General features: G+C 46.8%; 1 protein-coding gene across 2 annotated transcripts in view; it reads left to right on the forward strand.

Annotated features, from left to right (window-relative positions):
• jakmip2 (janus kinase and microtubule interacting protein 2) overlaps positions 1-21,058 on the forward strand; it is a 151,520-nt gene that overhangs the window by 96,640 nt on the left and 33,822 nt on the right. For both annotated transcript variants that reach the window (XM_070877305.1, XM_070877307.1), the window contains 3 exons: positions 1,142-1,207; positions 9,012-9,080; positions 9,972-10,049. In XM_070877305.1, the coding sequence (XP_070733406.1) occupies positions 1,142-1,207; positions 9,012-9,080; positions 9,972-10,049 (213 nt within the window). The remainder of the gene's footprint in view (positions 1-1,141; positions 1,208-9,011; positions 9,081-9,971; positions 10,050-21,058) is intronic.

Here is a 21,058-nt window from a genome sequence, read left to right on the forward strand (position 1 = left end):
AGAAGGCGTATTGCAGTGAACAGAGTTAATTCCCCCCCTCACTTTCCTGTGGGAAAGTGTTTGATTTTTCCACGCTGCTTCTCCATGCGATGGCACAGTGCAGATCAGGGACTCACCAGGTGGAAAGTCCTTGCGCACTGTAGCATCATGTCATTCCCTGGAGGCAAACTGCACCCAGGACTTTGCTCATGTCGGCCTTGGGCTGACAGCTGGGAGTTGCTCACAAGTAACACATGAGGACTCCTCTGCTGGACTTTTCTCCCTTTACTGTGGGGAGAGTCCAAGCCAGTTAGCTCTCTGCTCATGCTTCTTTCTGCCAATGCGCCTATGGAAGATGCTCGGTGTGTAGGGGTGTGTGTGGGAGGGAGATGACCCTTGTATGAGAATCTGCACCATCCCACCTTTTGCAGCGTACGGCGGCTAATCGCCCATTCAAATCACAATTAACGCAGCCCTGATAAAGGTTGAAGTGACGTTAAAATGTCACCTACAATCTGCTTTTAAACATTCAGATCAGTGTTGCCAGCTGCGATATGTAAACCCTGCCACTAATCTAATGCTGAAGGCGGAAATTAAATATGCTCTGCGTAGCCAAGGCAACAAAACAGTCGGGCACTTTGACGATGATTCTTAATTATACGGTGCAACCAGCTAATGACATTTTTCCAGTTGAAGAGTATTGTATGCTGTGAATGGAGTTTGTATCATGTTTGCCTCAGATTTTAAAAAAGCCTTTGTGCTGTTGTTGTAGGGCGTATTCTTCGATCAGGTGCTTGAAGTATGGGGCAGGGCTGACATGCAAGTGTTGGTGGGGAAATCACTGGCTTATAGCTCCACTCTTCCATCCGTTGTCTTAATTGGATAAAAATCAGGGGCTGCATGCCTATGGTTCCTGACCCACGCTTGGAGTGTTCAATCTGAGAATCTGCCCCTTCTATTTCAGGTTAAGGCATTCTATTTGTGAAGTTAAACAAGATGGCTGATACTTTTCATTTATATTAGATGTCAGACAGTTGCATTTGAATTGCATCCAGTAATATATTTTAAACATTTTTCTAATTCATGCTTTCATTGTTGCTCATCTGTCCATACAACACGCATGTATTTCCATTGTAAAACATTTATTTTTAATTATTTCTAGAATCTGAGAAATGAAGAGCAAGTGGCGATTATCCAGGCGAGCACGGTGCTGTCTCTGGCAGAGAAGGTAGAGTTGAACCTTTGTTTGTGGATATTTCTGATTCTTTGAGGCAGTGTCTTCCTGAAAAGACCCTACAATAGGTTGTTCCAAAAAGTATTTGTCAAAGTTCCTCAGGAAAGGCTACTAGTTAAGTTAAAGCAGTGAAGATCCAAGGTATTCCACTCCTAATCATGAACTGGCGTGAATATCAACCGAGGATAGGATTTTCCCCGGAATCAATTGCTTGCTCGCACCTACTCGGGTATATTCCTCGCTCCAGCACTCCCAGCAGGGAGTGACACTCACAGGAAGCACATCTTGGTAAATCACGGTTGCACAATTTGTGATTGCACGCCTGTGATTTCCTGGATTACACTCCCTGAGTTCCACTCCCCACTGGGAGCTTCTACTGTCACTTTGCTGGGCCTTTGGTCTGACTGCTCCTCTGACATCAAGTCCTGGATGAGCCAGATTTATCTCCACTTCAACATAAGTAAGACCCGGGAATCTACGTTTGGCTCCCACCAAAATCTCCTGACATTAGCCCAAGGGTTCTACTTGGCCCTCACCCCCACCTTCCAGCTGCTTGCTCAAGCTGAAGCCAGCAGTGTGCAATCTTGGTGTCCTGTGTGAGGTGGAGCTCTCGTCAGCCTCTTGAGCTTCACCCTTCAAAAACTCTGGTTTGTCCAAAATGTTGTCAGCCTCAGGTTTGCCTGCAATAAAAGTCACTATCACCTGCAGTCCAGCGGTCCAAACTCCATGTATCCCTTTCACCCTTTCATCCTTGTTTACAATTCACTTGATGGCCTTGCCCCACCATACAACTGCCACCTCTTCTGGCTCTATAAGTCAGTTTTCCAACTCTTGTCAGTTTGCCCTCCAGTTTTCCAACTCTTGCCCCTGTTGTACCCCTCACACCCTGCCCTTCACCCTCAGTGATGGGGCCTTCAACTATCCCAGCCCCACACTCTGGAATTCTCTCTCTGGACCCCGCCCCTTCCTATCACTCTTCCCACCTTCAAAAGCCTCCTCAAATCCTGCCTCTCAGTCACCGCCTCTACCTTTCCTCTTGTTACCTGGTCTCCATTTCTTCTCTGTGAAGTTCCCTAACTACTAACTTATTTCAGGCAGAAGGTGGCCATCAGCCTATTTTGCCAGCCCATCAGCCCCCACCCCCCCCGCCCTTCCCGCCGCCCCTTTCCTGTGCAATAACTCTATAGCAAGTAGAACATTTAATAAACGATGAACCCCTTCAGATGCCGAAAGCTTGCCTGCTCAGAAATGTAAGTTGCTGTTATTTCCTGTTTGAAACCTCTCAGCTTCCTGTTGCTCCCTGTGATGGCTGTTTGACCCATAAGTTAATCAGTGTTTTGCTAAAATAATTCTGTCTCAATTGGCCTTTGATGGTATGGGGGTAAAATTCAATGCCGGTGTGCGTGCAGATTGGCTGCCCCTTAATACCCCTCCGTCCGATTTTACTTTACATTTACATAAACGGAAAGGAAAATCAGGTGAGGTGTATAACAAGGCGGACAATTTGCTGCTGCACCTCCCCCCCACCCGAAGTTGAACTGTGTGTCCTGATTCCGGAATTCTGTACATGCCAAAAAAAACGTCAACTTACTGAATACATTAATCTTCTGAAGACTTCTATCAAGTTTCTCTTTAATCTCTCTGCAAGAAAGGAGGCCTAAATAAACACAAGCATCATACAGCATCTACTGGGTACCAACCTTTGTAATTATTTTGCGTTATTTTTTAGCTTTATATAATATTTGAGCGGTTTTACCCTCACATATACAAGATAACTTGACAAATAATATCGTGTGCAGCAACTTTTAGCGAACGAGTTATGGAAATATCTTAGTATAGAATTTGGATGGTCAACCATAACACGGTCCCGACAACCATGTATAAATCAGAAACATATATAAATGATACTAGCCTCTTATTTATCCAGTCTTAAACTGCCCAAAAGCCAGTTTGCACCATAGTGCTTTTTCTATCCCACTTTTGCTGCAAAATTCTGAAATATGACTTCCCAATTCTCGTATTTTTAATGTACAGTTTAAAAATGTTTGAAACCATATTCTGAATATTCAAGACACCTTAGGGGCGAAATTTCCCCTCACCCTGATCTTCCAGGGCTGGGACTTTTATCGCCCAACCCGGATGTCCTGTACCTGACGTGGAATTGGGCCTAGCACCCCTCCAAGGACATAGAAACATAGAAACATAGAAACATAGAAAATAGGTGCAGGAGTAGGCCATTCGGCCCTTCTAGCCTGCACCGCCATTCAATGAGTTCATGGCTGAACATTCAACTTCAGTACCCCATTCCTGCTTTCTCGCCATACCCCTTGATCCCCCTAGTAGTAAGGACCTCATCTAACTCCTTTTTGAATATATTTAGTGAATTGGCCTCAACAACTTTCTGTGGTAGAGAATTCCACAGGTTCACCACTCTCTGGGTGAAGAAGTTCCTCCGCATCTCGGTCCTAAATGGCTTACCCCTTATCCTTAGACTGTGACCTCTGGTTCTGGACTTCCCCAACATTGGGAACATTCTTCCTGCATCTAACCTGTCTAACCCCGTCAGAATTTTAAATGTTTCGATGAGGTCCCCTCTCATTCTTCTGAACTCCAGTGAATACAAGCCCAGTTGATCCAGTCTTTCTTGATAGGTCAGTCCCGCCATCCCGGGAATCAGTCTGGTGAACCTTCGCTGCACTCCCTCAATAGCAAGAATGTCCTTCCTCAGGTTAGGAGACCAAAACTGTACACAATACTCCAGGTGTGGCCTCACCAATGCCCTGTACAACTGTAGCAACACCTCCCTGCCCCTGTACTCAAATCCCCTCGCTATGAAGGCCAACATGCCATTTGCTTTCTTAACCGCCTGCTGTACCTGCATGCCAACCTTCAATGACTGATGTACCATGACACCCAGGTCTCTTTGCACCTTCCCTTTTCCTAATCTGTCACCATTCAGATAATAGTCTGTCTCTCTGTTTTTACCACCAAAGTGGATAACCTCACATTTATCCACATTATACTTCATCTGCCATGCATTTGCCCACTCACCTAACCTATCCAAGTCGCTCTGCAGCCTCATAGCATCCTCCTCGCAGCTCACACTGCCACCCAACTTAGTGTCATCCGCAAATTTGGAGATACTACATTTAATCCCCTCATCTAAATCATTAATGTACAGTGTAAACAGCTGGGGCCCCAGCACAGAACCTTGCGGTACCCCACTAGTCACTGCCTGCCATTCTGAAAAGTACCCATTTACTCCTACTCTTTGCTTCCTGTCTGACAACCAGTTCTCAATCCACGTCAGCACACTACCCCCAATCCCATGTGCTTTAACTTTGCACATCAATCTCTTGTGTGGGACCTTGTCGAACGCCTTCTGAAAGTCCAAATATACCACATCAACTGGTTCTCCCTTATCCACTCTACTGGAAACATCCTCAAAAAATTCCAGAAGATTTGTCAAGCATGATTTCCCTTTCACAAATCCATGCTGACTTGGACCTATCATGTCACCTCTTTCCAAATGCACTGCTATGACATCCTTAATAATTGATTCCATCATTTTACCCACTACCGATGTCAGGCTGACCGGTCTATAATTCCCTGTTTTCTCTCTCCCTCCTTTTTTAAAAAGTGGGGTTACATTGGCTACCCTCCACTCCATAGGAACTGATCCAGAGTCAATGGAATGTTGGAAAATGACTGTCAACGCATCCGCTATTTCCAAGGCCACCTCCTTAAGTACTCTGGGATGCAGTCCATGGAGCGCTGTCTCCGGCTCCACTTCCTTTGACGGTCGTGCGGCGCTGAGGCCAGCGCTATGCCCCTCCCCTTCCATTAAAGGGGAGGGCCGCTGCACACTCTGCACAGCCTCTGATGGCTGCCACTGGACCACCAGGGCATTGTGCGACCGGGCCAGCAGCCCACCACCGAAGACAGAGTGCTGGTCTGCACAATGGCGGCCCGGACCACGCTAGAGCTGCCATCATCGAGCCGACCCGAGGTTCGGCTGACGAAAAAAGATGGCGGCCCGGGGCGCTGCAGGCCTCCCCTTTAAACAGCACCCCGGGAGCCTTGTGGCCCACGGGGCAGTTTCCTCCAGCGCAGTCTTAAGGTGTCAGCGCGGGTCGGTGATGGGTTGGCATACATGGCGCTGACGTCATCGGCAATTGCGCATCGACCCGGGATGCTAACCGGGGTGCGGCACTGCCAGGAAAGCACCTCCCAAACCTCCAGGGCAATTTCCCGGGAGGCGGTAGCACCTCCCTCCCCTAGGCAAAAGCAGCCTTGCACCCCGTTAGAGCCTCCACCCCCCCCCTCCCCCCGAGGCACTAATGGGGCTACAACAAGGGGCAATTCTGTCCTCCTTGTATAATAAGTGATGTTATCGAGCTCCTGTCTGATGCTCCAGCAATTGGGATTTACCGAAATGCTAAATGTTAATGATGTGCTGCTCTCTAGTGGTTGTGCTGTAGAATTAGCAGTGACATTTTCTCTCTCTTGTTCCATGCTGCATACATTAAGCAGCACTGTCTGGGTGTGCCTCAGCAAGGGTTGCCAGCTGTGGTTGGACGTATTCCTGGAGGTTTCATCACATGACCTCCCGCTTCCAACTGCCCCAGCCGGTCAAACCGCCTTTTTCTCCATCTCCAATACTTTTATAATTAATAAACATTTGTTTTTAGTCCAACCCTCCAAAGAGCACCCATTTCTGCACCTACATCTCATTTTCCCTTCTGTGCGAGATTACCAATGAATATCAAGCAAATTATTGTCACTTGCTGTGGGCCAGTGCTCACTGGGAATTTGGCTGAGTCCATTCAAAAACTCATTTCACATTGGACCCTTTCAGCCAGCTGACTGAGGCTTGCCTCCCATCAGTCTGATCGGGATTTAAGTCCGGTTCTCGAAGGGAGGCTGCTATAAAGCACTGTGCCACCCAGTTACCCACGATGACATTTATTGTCATAGTTCGATCCTCCATGACAATCGGTCTTTAAAGCAAGCACAGAGAAAGGAGAAACAACTTTGTAAAGATAGAAGTGATGCCAGCGATTGTTTGCTTTGGCAGTCTAATCTATTATAAGGTTAGTACAGTATCAGGAGTAACGTGCAAAGAAATGTGCAAACAATTATCCATCCACAACAAATAAATGGTTGGAATTAATAAATGGAAATCACAATCATGCTCAGCAGCAATTCCAAAGTAACTTGGGGAAAACTCATTACCAGCGGAAACTGCACATAACTCCACTTCTGTCTAAATAATTGAAAACAGAAAAGGGATATGACAGAAGCTGTCCAGGAGTAGAATGAAAAGAACATCAGTGGCATGTTAGGCTTTTCAGGACAGTTGGAGCTGATTCTAATTACTTTTACAGACCATTTGTTCCAAGCAGATCTGTACCGTACTTCATCAGTTTGGGAAGATCTGTGCTAAAGAAACCTGATGGTGTTTTTTGCCTCACCTCCCCCCGAACCCCCTGCAGACAAGTGAGAGAAGAAAGCCAAGGCCACCCTGTCGTTATGTAAAAGCGTTTACCAAACCCTTATATGATGCATTAATGTAAATCGCACTGTAACTCATGTTGTGTGTGCTTGTTGCTATCATGCCTTAAGTGATTCCTGGGGTTTTGCCTCCACTACCCTTTCTGACAATCCAATTCCTCATGTCGGTCACTCTTTGTGTGAATAAAAACATCTTTGTCTGAAATTGGCATTTTGCTGGTTTGAACTTGTGCCATCTTGTCTCATTGCCACGGCGATAGCCTGGATTGACTTTCTCGGTGCCAGTTATCTTTTATACCTTGAGATCTAAGGCCCCTCACAAAGCTTTCTCCTTCTCCCTTGTTCCGGCAGAGAAGACATGCCAAACTAATTTTCCTCAAAATTGCGGCTCTTTAAAGAAGCTGCATTTGTTTAATAATGTAAAAAACGATCTGGTGGAATCATTAAAGGCAATGGAATGGGATAGAATAGGATAGAATTTCCCCTTCCCGGCTCTCTGGGGAATTTTCTCAGATGAGGGAGAAGGGGTAGATACCCATTGTTGCCAGGTCTTCACCCCCATTGTGATTCCACGGAGTGCCTGTATTAATTGCAGGCCCAGTGTTGGTAATTTATGAGGTGGGAGGGAGAAAGTCCACTTGTTGGGTAGCTCAGTGCAAGGGCACCACTAACCTGGCTCTGCGGCCTGCTCTCACACCCCTGACAATTACAGGGTCAGAGGTGATCTCAGATGAATCATAGAAATTTACAGCACGGAAGGAGGCCATTTCGGCCCATCATGTTCGCGACGGTCCGCAAAGAGCTATCCAGCCTAATCCCACTTTCCAGCTCTTGGTCCGTTGCTTTGTAGGCTACGGCACTTCAAGTGTATATCCAAGTACTTTTTAAAACATGTTAAGGGTTTCTGCCTCTACCACCCTTTCAGGCAGTGAGTTCCAGACCTCCACCACCCACTGGGTGCAAAAAATCTCCCCTTAAAGCCCCTCTAAACCTCCTACCACTTACTTTAAATCTATGCCCCCTGGTTGTTGACCCCTCTGCTAAGGGAAATAGGTCCGTCCTATCCACTCTATCTGGGCCCCTCATAATTTTATACACCTCAATAAGGTCATCCCTCAGCCTCCTCTGTTACAAAAAAAACTCCAGCTTATCCAGTCTTTCCTCATAGCTAAAATTCTCCAGTCCAGGCAACATCCTCGTAAATCTCCTCTTGCCCTCTCTAGTGCAATCACATCTTTACTGTAATGTGGTGACCTGAACTGCACGCAGTATTCCAGCTGTGGCCTAACTAGTGTTTTATACAGTTCAAGCATAACCCCCCTGCTCTTGTATTCTATGCCTCGACTAATAAAGGCAAGAAGGTAAAGGCATGGAGGCAGGTAATGATTTTTAAAATTTAGATCTCCACCTCACTCCCAGGATAATTTAAGGCATCTGAGCAGCACCCAGAATGACCGATTGTCAGAGGCCCCTACCGCGATTATTTTTTTGAGAAGTACAGCCCAGCTAGAGGACGGCCTTAGCCTGGAGTCCATCTGTGGCATGCAAATGAGCCGAGAGGAGGATAGATGTGAGCAGCTGCTTTCAATGGGTGCCCATAGAGGACAATGTACCCTAATATGTCTGCCTGCACTGCACATTGCACTGACTTCGTCTTACACAAAAGCTAGCAACACTCGAAGTGGCATCAGCAGTAGACGAGGTAGTGAATACTCGCTAGTGCATCCAGTGTTTCTCCATTGCAGAATGTGTATTCATTTGGAATGAGCTAAAAACTTTACATATGAGTATTCATATATTCTTGAACATATTTTTACTAACTGTATCAGATTGGGATGTGTTTTTCCCAGCCTAAGATTAATGGGGTGCCCTTTCAGAATCAGATGTTAAACAATGCTTATTTTAAATACTATACAAAGCCTGAGTTAAACACAATTCAATCATAATATCGCATCATCTAACCTTAAAAAAAGTTTTATGAAGGTGAAGATTCAGCTAATTGTCAAAAAGAGCAAGGTGTAACCAAATTTGTCGAGGTTCCAAGGGGCCTACTTTAGACCTCTAGAAGCTTTGGGTTGTCACAATGACTTAATGCGAAATATAACCAGTAAACCAAGTAATGGGACAAGTGTGTGCGTAATGTATTATTTAACAGCTTTTTCAGAACTGAGGCTGAGTTGGAAGGTCTCTGTAATCACAGATGTGCCAGCCACAGTGTGTGGACCAGCTCCTTCATTTTGTGCATTCGGTGTTAACATCACATCATACCTTTCTCGCCCTCTAGTGGTTACAACAGATCGAAGGTACTGAGGCTGCACTACACCAGAAGATGATAGACTTGGAGATCGAGATGGTACGAATCACAATTATCACTGAGTCTGGATGAACAACTTGAAATTCTGGTGGAATTGAGGTAGAAGGTCGGCCATGACCTTATTGAATAGCAGAGCAGGCTCAAGGGGCCGAATAGCCTGTTCCTATTTCTTGTGTTCTTATTTTCTTTCCCACTCACTAATATGTAAATATTCTGTGACAGTTATAATATTTCAACACTTCTTGACAAAGTGCGTGTTCCTCTTTTCTCCCTCCACTGCTGAAGGTGGTGATCCTTGCTGGCTCAGGTGACACGTGGCTACCCTACCCAAGCAACCAGTCATCTGATGTGAACCTGGACATTGCGTGTGAATAGGCCACTTACCATGGCGGTCATTTGTAGCTGAGTCTGATCTTGCCTTCGCTGTGCCTCTCTCTCCCTCCCCTCCCCCCCCCCCCCCCCCCCCACCACGTATCCTTTCAGCGAGGGGGTTACTGCATTGTGATCAGAAGTGGGAATCCAAGGTTTTTCCTTTCTCCATTAACCTTATTTCTGACGATAATGTATCCCGGGTAGTGCTGCTACCACTGGAGGGGTATTGGCTGTATCTCTGGTGATGGCACCTCCAGTAATATAAATATCATCCATGGAGCTGTCCATGTTATTTTAGCCATGGCAAGCTGGCTGTTGAAATTTCAGGACTGTCCCACACAGGCCAGTGAAATGGTTTCAACCCTAACTGGCCCCCATTATTTTTGAATGTTATGCCTCAAAAAAAAAAGGCCGCTGTCTGGACAAACTAAGATGACCCGGGTGAGCAGAAGACCTTTCAGTTTATGTTCCCAGAATACATAAGGGACACAAAGTGTTGCTGTGGGATATTCTGGGGCAGCATATTTTAATAAAGTTCATTTTTTCTTTTTATTACAGGATATGTTTTGCAAACAAAAAGGTTACCTCGAGGAAGAGTTAGATTATCGGAAGCAAGCCCTGGACCAAGCATATATGGTAAATAATCTCATTCTACTTTATCCAGGAGTGTTAATTATCTTTTATACGGCATTGTTCTGTATACAGAGACTTCATTATAATATAGACAAGCGTGTTCATTATACTATACAGAGTTATCATTAAACTATATAGAGCATTCATTGTACTATGTGCAAAGGTATTAAACTATGTACAGGTGTGTTCATTATACTATATACAGAGGTTTCATTATAATATAAACAAGTGTGTTCATTATACTATACAGAGTTATCATTATACTATATACAGAGTATTCATTGTGCAGAAGTATTGTTAAAATATGTACAGGCGTGTTCCTTATATTATGATCAGGAGTGACTATACTACACACGACTGTTATACTCTGTGAAACTGTGTGCCATTTGAACTTGAGCAGTCTGCTTACATGACAACCAGTCTGCAGCTTCCAAGTAAGCTATTTTTGGAGAAATATTTCTCTATTATTCAATTATATACACTTTGCAGCTTTCCTCCAGAGTTCTGACTTTCTATTGAATGACATTTCCTCTTGGCCTTCTCGTTGATGTTTAAACCAAGTTCCATTGTTAGTTGGTAAGGTGCGCTCTCTGTGTCAGCTGATTATATCGTGACCCTGCTCCAGCATTACAGTGTTTCAAAATACCCTTCTTCCTGTCCTGTGATGAAGGGCTACATGGAAAATCTTAGCCGAAGTTTATGATGAAAATGGCAAATATGAAACTGCAGCAGGAATGCTCTGATTAGGGAGAAGGAAACACGATCCATTGTTTCATTGAGTTCACTTTGGAAAGGTGTTCAAGGCTGAAACTCAGTACAGCTTGGACCTCCCTTATCCAGGACTCCCTTATCCGGCACCACCCCTCGTTCGGCATCATTCCCGCCGCCGGGGGGCACATGCGCAGAACGCGGGTGGGTCCTCCAACATGAAAAATTTGAAGTCCTTCCTCGCTGCCAACTCCCGCAATGGCTGGCCTGATCCAGTTCCCCCGCCCCCCCACCACCACCACAATTTTGGAAGTACTAGGATAAGTTGCAAAGGAGAATGTTGGCTGGGGGCTGGGAGTGTGGCAGCGAGGAAGGCCGCGGGGTGGGGGGGGTTGAATCGCCGGCAGTGGAAGAGATCGCCAACGCCAGTCATATTTTGTCATTGCTCATCTGTTTCTCAGTAAGTAAAAAAAAAAACTCACGGGGTTGGACTGCCGGTCCGGCGTAGTTTGTAGTGGAGTGGAGCAGTTGGGGATATCAGGGCTGGCTGGGGACTGGGGGCTGGGAGTGCGGCAGCAAGGAAGGCTGCTGCAGGGGGTGGGGGGGGAATCGGCGGCGGTGGAAGAGATCGCGGAGTCGGTAGTCTGGCGGAGTTTGCAACAGAACGGTCGGGGGTATTGGGGCTGGCTGGGGGCTGGGAGTGCGGCAGAGAGATCGTGGGTGGCGCAGTGGATCGTGAGGTCAGGCCAGCGATCAGAGTTCATGAAAGTTGTAAAAATTACACTTAATGTACACAATAATGTGTGTATTTGGTCGCTATGGCACAGAACTAAAGACACGGTCTGTTTTTGACCAATGATTGACACCAATGAAGTTGTAAAAACGGTTTGTATAGCATTGCTCCCCTAATAGCACGTGACCTCCCCACGTCCAGCAAAATCCCTTATTTGGCACAGGCCAGGACCTGAGGGTGTCGGATAAAGGAGGTCCAACCTGTACTGGGATTTGGATAAGTTTCACAAAATACTCCCAAGTTTCCTTTAATAGTTCATGACATAAACTGAGCCCTGTGTGATCAAACAAAGTCCTGGCCAAATTGGTTATATTATTCCCAAGTAATCTGCTGTTGCTTAAACTGTGGAGTGATATCTATGTGGTTAAACGCAAATCTTGTCCCTTTAGTGAGCCAGTATTGTGATATGCATGGTGACAGTCACTGTCAATCAAACACTGATCAAAGTCACTGCTCGAAGCTTGCAGCGTCCCGATGACTGAAGTCTAGCTCTCCGAGCTGCCCTTTGTTATCTCGTTATATTAAATATATACCTTAGCTTTGTAAGATAAATGGGCTGTTATTCAAGACTGCATCTTGCTGTTGCTGATTATAAATAAGTTCACCTCCCCTTTAAGCAGCTGTTGCAGACCTTTGATAAGTGACTGCACGGCCTGATTTCCCAGCTCCCAATCAGCGAGCTGTCTATTCGCACCACGATTCACGCCAGGAGCTCGCCGGGCACATGATGGCAAACGGCAACCATGAAAGTTACATAGAAACATAGAAAATAGGTGCAGGAGCAGGCCATTCAGCCCTTCTAGCTGCACCGCCATTCAATGAGTTCATGGCTGAACATGCAACTTCAGTACCCCATTCCTGCTTTCTCGCCATACCCCTTGATCCCCCGAGTAGTAAGGACTTCATCTAAATCCCTTTTGAATATACTTAGTGAATTGGCCTCAACTACTTTCTGTGGTAGAGAATTCCACAGGTTCACCACTCTCTGGGTGAAGAAGTTTCTCCTCATCTCGGTCCTAAATGGCTTACCCCTTATCCTTGGACTGTGACCCCTGGTTCTGGACTTCCCCAACATTGGGAACATTCTTCCTGCATCTAACCTGTCTAAACCCGTCAGAATTTTAAACGTTTCTATGAGGTCCCCTCTCATTCTTCTGAACTCCAGTGAATACAAGCCCAGTTGATCCAGTCTTTCTTGATAGGTTAGTCCCACCATCCCGGGAATCAGTCTGGTGAATCTTCGCTGCACTCCCTCAATAGCAAGAATGTTCTTCCTCAAGTTAGGAGACCAAAACTGTACACAATACTCCAGGTGTGGCCTCACCAAGGCCCTGTACAACTGTAGCAACACCTCCCTGCCCCTGTACTCAAATCCCCTCGTTATGAAGGCCAACATGCCATTTGCTTTCTTAACCGCCTGCTGTACCTGCATGCCAACCTTCAATGACTGATGTACCATGACACCCAGGTCTCGTTGCACCTCCCCTTTTCCTAATCTGTCACCATTCAGATAATAGTCTGTCTCTCTGTTTTTACCACCAAAGTGGATAACCTCACATTTATCCACATTATACTTCATCTGCCTTGCATTTGCCCACTCACCTAACCTATCCAAGTTGGATAGGTTTCATCCCATGCTGACTCACCCGAGTATACAGGCCCTGCCCACCACACGCCGGTTTACCACAGGCAGATGGAAATCTCCCTCCCCAACCTCCATCCCCCATCCGCCAGCTGTGCTTTATCAGTGAGCTTCTATTTTACACCTGCAGAACGGGGGAGCCAAGCTATTGATTTAGAACAGTGCATTAAAACAGACAATGATTCTTCCCATGATATTTTGTGTAATATGACTGCATGCAGAATGTTTTGGAAGCCTTTGTATTTGGTGCAAGTCAAGTTGGGGGGAAATATGTTGAGTAAACATTTAAATATTTGGGAGTCTGATGTATCTTAAAAAGCTCAGTGAGTTGGTCTTACCACAGGTAAAGGGTACACAGCCAGATAGGGAATGGGTGACCAACAGGAAGAGCAGTGCAAGGAATGTAGTGCAGGGGTCCCCTGCGGTCCTCCCCCTACAAAATAGATACACCGCTTTGGGTACAGTTGGGGGGGGGAATGACTCATCAGGGGAGAGCAGCAGCAGTCAAGTCCATGGCACCGTGGGTGGCTCTGCTGCACAGGAGGGCAGGAAAAAGAGTGGGAGAGCGATAGTGATAGGGGATTGTATTGTAAGGGAATACATAGACATTCTGCGGCCGCAACCAAGACTCCAGGATGGTATGTTGCCTCTCTGGTGCAAGGGTCAAGGATGTCTCGGAGCGGGAGCAGGACATTTTGAAAAGGGAGGATGAACAGCCAGTTGTCGTGGTGCATATAGGTACCAACGATATAGGTAAAAAAACGGGATGAGGTCATATGAGATGAATTTAGGGAGCTAGGAGCTAAATTAAAAAGTAGGACCTCAAAAGTAGTAATCTCAGGATTGCTACCAGTGCCACGTGCTAGTCAGAGTAGGAATTGCAGGATAGCTCAGATGAATACGTGGCTTGAGGAGTGGTGCAGAAGGGAGGGATTTAAATTTCTGGGACATTGGAACCAGTTCTGGGGGAGGTGGGACCAGTACAAACCAGACGGTCTGCATCTGGGCAGGACCGGAACCAATGTCCTAGGGGGAGTGTTTGCTACTGCTGTTGGGGAGGAATTAAACTAATATGGTGGGGGATGGGAACCTATGCAGGGAGACAGAGGAAGTCGAATGGGGGCAGAAGCAAAAGACAGAAAGAAGAAAAGTAAAAGTGGAGGGCAAGAAGCAAAATTCTAAAGGGGCAAAGTGTATTAGAAAGACAAGCCTGAAGGCTCTGTGCCTCAATGCGAGGAGTATTCAGAATAAGGTGGATTAATTAACTGCATAGATAGCAGTTAATGGTTATAATGTAATTGGCATCGCGGAGACATGGTTCCAGGGTGACCAAGGCTGGGAACTCAACATCCAGGGGTATTCAACATTTAGGAAGGATAGACAGAAAGGAGAAGGAGGCGGGGTGGCATTGCTGGTTAAAGAGGAAATTATGCAAGGAAGGACATTAGCTTAGATGATGTGGAATCGGTATGGGTGGAGCTACAGAATACCAAAGGGCAGAAAACACTAGTGGGAGTTGTGTACAGACCACCAAACAGTAGTAGTGAGGTTGGGGACAGCATCAAACAAGAAATAAGGGATGCGTGCAATAAAGGTACAGCAGTTATCATCGGTGACTTTAATCTACATATTGATTGGGCTAACCAAACTGGTAGCAATGCGGTGGAGGAGGATTTCCTCGAGTGTATTAGGGATGGTTTTTGATAGGTCCTTACTATACAGTATAAATGCACACGAGGCCCATGCTTGAGAGAAGGTCAGTCTGTGACCTGTCCTTTATTCTTTAGCACTCCAAGTGATGAAGGTGGGTGGAGCCTCCCCTTTTGTACTTGAAGGCCCAGGTTAGGAGTGTCTCCCACCTAGTGGTCATTGTTCTCACAGTATACAACTTAGATCAGCTTATACATGGGTTACATTGCTGGTTGAATACATGACATCACCTCCCCTGCAAAGTCTTATTGGGATCACAGGTTAAGTCTCTCTGGTGGTTTACGCTCTCTTGTAGAATGCCTAAGTTGGGGCTCCGGTTGTTGGGCGCTGGCCTGAGTGTCTGCTGTTTGCAGTGCCTCAGGCCTGTCCGGACTGCACACAGTGATTGGGCTCTCCTCCCTTTGGTTCCGGTGTTCGGTCACTTGTGGCGGAGTGAACTCTACATCGTTCTCTTCCTCTGCTTCTTCTATGGGGTTGCTGAACCTCCTTTTTGTTTGATCCACGTGTTTGCGGCAGATTTGTCCATTGGTAAGTTTAACTGCCAGAATCCTATTTCCCTCTTTGGCAATCACAGTGCCTGCAAGCCATTTTGTCCCTGCAGCATAGTTGAAGACAAAAACAGGATCATTTACATCAATACATCGCGCCCTCGCATTCCTGTCATGGGAGTCATATTGTGGCTGGCGCCTGCTCTCGACAATTTCTTTCATGGTGGGGTGTATAAGGGATAACCTCGTTTTGAGCGTCCTTTTCATTAGCAGCTCTGTGGGTGGAACCCCTGTGAGCGAGTGTGATCTATAGACCAACAGGAGGCGTGATAAGCGTCTTTGTAGGGAACCCCTTTGGATTCTGAGCATCACCTGTTTGATTATCTGCTCTGCTCGTTCTGCCTGGCCGTTTGAGGCCGGCTTGAACGGTGCCATTCTGACATGGTTGATTCCATTGCCTGCCATGAAGTCCTGGAATTCAGTGCTTGTGAATCACAGGCCATTGTCGCTGACCAAGACATCCGGTAGACCGTGGGCCGCGAACATTGCCCGTAGACTTTCTACCGTGGCAGAGGATGTGCTTGAATTTAAAATGTCACACTCGATCCACACAGGCGTCTACTCCAACCAAAAATATTTTTCCCATGAAAGGACCTGCGTAGTCCACATGGATGCGTGACCAAGGCTTGGCGGGCCATGGCCAGGGGCTAAGGGGGGCTTCCCTGGGCGCATTGCCCAGCTGGGCACACGTGTTGCACCTGCGAACACAAAGTTCCAGATCTGCGTCTATCCTTGGCCACCAAACGTGTGACCTGGCAATTGCCTTCATCATGACAATGCCCGGGTGCTCATTGTGGAGTTCTCTGATGAACACCTCTCTGCCCATCTGGGGCATGACTATGCAGTTTCCCCACAGTAGGCAATCGGCCTGAATTGAGAGTTCATCCCTGCGCCTGTGAAATGGTTTAAATTCCTCAGGGAATGCCATGTACATGGCTGCCCAGTCCTCATTCAGGACACATTTCTTGACTAGAGACAATAGCGGGTCTCTATTTGTCCAGACTTTAATCTGACGGGCTGTCACATGTGAGCCTTCGCTTCCGAAAGCTTCAACAGCCATGAACATCCCAGCACCATGCTCGGTAGCCCCTGCAGTGGTAGCTAGTGGGAGCCTGCTGAGTGCATCAGCGCAGTTTTCGGTGCCCGGTCTGTGCCGAATTGTGTAGTCATAGGCGGCTAACTTGAGTGCCCATCTCTGTATGCGGGCCGATGCGTTTGCATTTATGGCCTTGTTGTCAGCCAAAAGGGACTTTAGGGGTTTATGATCTGTATCCAGCTCAAATTTCCTGCCAAACAGGTACTGGTGCATTTTCTTAACCGCAAATACACATGCGAGCGCCTCCTTTTCTACCATCCCATAACCCCTTTCTGCCTCGGACAGACTCCTGGAGCCATAAGCTACCAGCTGTAACTGACCCTTGGCATTGACATGCTGCAACACACACCTGACACCATAGGATGACGCATCGCACGTTAAAACAAGTTTCTTACATGGGTCGTATAGTGTTAACAGAGTGTTGGAACATAACAAATTGCGTGCTCTATTAAAAGCCCTTTCCTGGCTGTCCCCCCAGACCCATTCGCGACCTTTGCGTATGAGCACGTGTAGCGGCTCTAACAGCATGCTCAATTTGGGAAGAAAGTTACCAAAATAGTTCAGGAGCCCCAGGAACGAACGCAGCTCCGTCGTGTTACTGGGGTCTGGGTGCTCTCTGGATCGCTTCCATCTTGGACGCAGTAGGTCTGATCCCGTCTGCTGCTACCCTCATCCCCAGGAATTCTACCTCTGGAGCTAGAAAGACGCACTTCGCCTTTTTCAGTCGCAGCCCTACCCGGTCCAGTCTGCGTAGCACTCCTCCAGGTTGTGGAGGTGTTCTTCAGTATCGTAACCCATGATGAGGATGTCGTCCTGAAGAACGACCGTCCCTGGAATCGACTTGAGGAGGCTTTCCATATTTCGTTGGAAGATCGCGGCGGCGGAGCGAATCCCGAACGGACATCTGTTGTACTCAAACAACCCCTTGTGTGTCGTGATGGTGGTCAGCTTCTTCGACTCACTCGCCAGCTCCTGGGTCATGTGAGCTGAGGTCAGGTCCAATTTTTAAAAAAGTTTGCCACCGGATAGCGTCGCAAAGAGATCCTCCGCTCTCGGTAGCGGGTACTGGTCTTGGAGTGACACCCGATTGATGGTGGCCTTATAATCACCACATATCCTGACTGACCCATCCGCCTTGAGCACCGGCACAATTGGGCTCGCCCAGTCACTGAACTCGATTGGCGAGATGATGCCTTCCCTCAGCAGGCGGTCTAATTCGCCTTCTATCTTTTCCCACATCATGTATGGCACCGCTCTGGCCTTGTGGTGTACTGGCCTGGCGTCCAGGTTTATGTGAATCACTAGCTTGGCCCCCATGAAAGTGCCGATGCCGGGTTGAAATAATGAGTCAAATTTGTCCAGGATCTGTGAGCATGATACTTGCTCCACAGAGGAAATTGCATCGACATCGCCCCATTTCCAGTTCATGACAGCAAGCCAACTCCTCCCCTGTAGTGCGGGACTGTCCCCTGGGACAATCCAGAGTGGCAACCTGTTCTCCGAATCTTTGTGGGTCACGACTACCGTGGCGCTGCCTAGCACCAGAATGATCTGCTTTGTGTAAGTCCGTAGCTGTGCGTCAATCAGCGATAATTTTGGCCTCCTGGCCTTGGACGCCCACAACTTTTCGAACTGTTTGATACCCATCAGGGACTGGCTGGCCCCCATGTCTAGCTCCATTGACACTGGGATGCCATTGAGGAGCACTTTCAGCATTATCGGTGGCGTCCTTGTATATGAACTGTATACGTGCTCCACATGAACTCGCTGAACTTCAGCTTCCAGCAATTTCCCCCAGCCTTCATTTCTGCAATTTCTGCAGGTATTTTGCTCATCTCTGCAACCTCTGGCTGATTGTGTGCCTCCACGCCTCCCACATGACCTGTTGTTGCCAGTCGATCGTCCCTGACTGCATCTGTTATTGTCCTTGAGTGCGCCATTAACAGGTGTTGATGGCCCCATTACTGGCCGCATTGTCCCTTGCAATGGCGTGAATCGCCGTTCAGCTTACCATTGTCTCTGTCGCACTCCCCCTCTGGGTTCGACTACATGTTGGGGCATGCCCGATTGCCCCTGTCTGCCTGGAGAACTGCGTGCTGCTTTAACAATGTTGAATCTCTGTCACAACCATTCCTTAACACAGTACCTCTCGTCTGTTCTGCTAGTGGCCATGCTCGCGTGGTTTAAATCCCAGTTTCTCGTCACCATTGATAGATCCTTACTATACAGTATAAATGCACACGAGGCCCATGCTTGAGAGAAGGTCAGTCTGTGACCTGTCCTTTATTCCTTAGCACTCCAAGTGATGAAGGTGGGTGGAGCTTCCCCTTTTGTACCTGAAGGCCCAGGTTAGGAGTGTCTCCCACCTAGTGGTCATTGTTCTCACAGTGTACAACTTCGATCAGATTATACATGGGTTACATTGCTGGTTGAATACATGACAGTTTTCTCGACCAATATGTCGAGGAACCAACTAGAGAGCTGGCTATTCCAGTCTGGGTGATGTGTAATGAGAAAGGACTAATTAGCAATCTTGTTGTGCGAGGCCCCTTGGGGAAGAGTGACCATAACATGGTAGAATTCTTTATTAAGATGGAGAGTGACACAGTTAATTCAGAAACTAGGATCGTGAACTTAAGGAAAGGTAACTTCGACGGTATGAGGCGTGAATTGGCTAGAATAGATTGGCAAATGATACTTAAAGAATTGAGGGTGGATCGGCAATGGCAAACATTTAAAGATCACATGGATGAACTTCAATAATTGTACATTCCTGTCTGGAGTAAAAATAAACTGGGGAAGGTGGCTCAACCGTGGCTAACAAGGGAAATTAAGGATAGTGTTAAAGCCAAGGAAGAGGCATATACATTGGCCAGAAAAAGCAGTAAACCTGAGGACTGGGAGAAATTTAGAATTTAACAGAGGAGGATAAAGGGTTTAATTAAGAGTGGAAAATAGAGTACGAGAGGAAGCTTGCTGGGAACATAAAAGCTGACTGCAAAAGCTTTATAGATATGTGAAGAGAAAAAGATTAGTGAAGACAAATGTAGATCCCTTGCAGTCGGATTCAGGTGAATTTATAATGGGAAACAAAGAAATGGCAGACCAATTGAACAAATACTTTGGTTCTGTCTTCACAAAGGAAGACACAAATAATCTTCCAGAAGTACTAGGGGACCGAGGGTCTAGTGAGAAGGAGGAACTGAAGAATATCCTTATTAGGTGGGAAATTGTGTTCATGAAATTGATGGGATTGAAGGCCGATAAATCCCCGGGGCCTGATAGTCTGCATCCCAGAGTACTTAAGGAAGTGGCTCTAGAAATAGTGGATGCATTGGTGATCATTTTCCAACAGTCTATTGACTCAGGATCAGTTCCTATGGACTGGAGGGTAGCTAATGTAACACAACTTTTTAAAAAGGGAGGGAAAGAGAAAACGGGTAATTATAGACCGGTTAGCCTGACATCACTAGTGGGGAAAATGTTGGAATCAATTATTAAGGATGAAATAGCAGCACATTTGGAAAGCAGTGACAGGATCGGACCAAGTCAGCATGGATTTATGAAAGGGAAATCATGCTTGACAAACCTTATGGAATTTTTTGAGGATGTAACTGGTAGAGTGGACAAGGGAGAACCAGTGGATGTGGTGTATTTGGACTTTCAAAAGGCTTTTGACAAGGTCCCACACAAGAGATTGGTGTGGAACATCAAAGCACATGGTATTGGGGGTAATGTACTGACGTGGATAGAGAATTGGTTGGCAGACAGGAAGCAGAGAGTCCTGATAAACGGGTCCTTTTCAGCATGGCAGACAGTGACTAGTGGAGTGCCCTAGAGCTCAGTGCTCCAGCTCTTTACAATATACATTAATGATTTAGATGAAGGAATTGAGTGTAATATCTCCAAGTTTGCAGATGACACTAAATTGGGTGGCGGTGTGAGTCGTGAGGAGGATGCTAAGTGGCTGCGGGGTGACTTGGACAGGTTAGATGATTGGGCAAATGCATAGCAGATGCATAATAATGTGGATAAATGTGAGGTTATCCACTTTGGTGGCAAAAACACGAAGGCAAAATATTATCTGAATGGCGGCAGATTAGGAAAAGGGGAGGTGCAACGAGACCTGGGTGTTATGGTTCATCAGTCATTGAAAGTTGGCAAGCAGGTACAGTAGGCGGTGAAGAAGGCAAATGGTATGTTGGCCTTCACAGCTAGGGGATTTGAGTATAGGAGCAGGGAGGTCTTACTGCAGTTGTACAGGGCCTTGGTGAGGCCTCACCTGGAATATTGTGTTCAGTTTTGGTCTCCTAATCTGAGGAAGGACATTCTTGCTATTGAGGAAATGCAGCGAATGTTCACCAGACTGATTCCCGGGATGGCTGGACTGACATATGAGGAGAGACTGGATCAACTGGGCCTTTATACACTGGAGTTTAGAAGGATGAGAGGGGATCTCATTGAAACATATAAAATTCTGACGGGACTGGACAGGTTCGATGCGGGAAGAATGTC

The sequence above is a fragment of the Pristiophorus japonicus genome, chromosome 4 (genome assembly GCF_044704955.1).
Source record: "Pristiophorus japonicus isolate sPriJap1 chromosome 4, sPriJap1.hap1, whole genome shotgun sequence".
In the NCBI taxonomy this organism is placed as follows: domain Eukaryota; kingdom Metazoa; phylum Chordata; class Chondrichthyes; family Pristiophoridae; genus Pristiophorus; species Pristiophorus japonicus.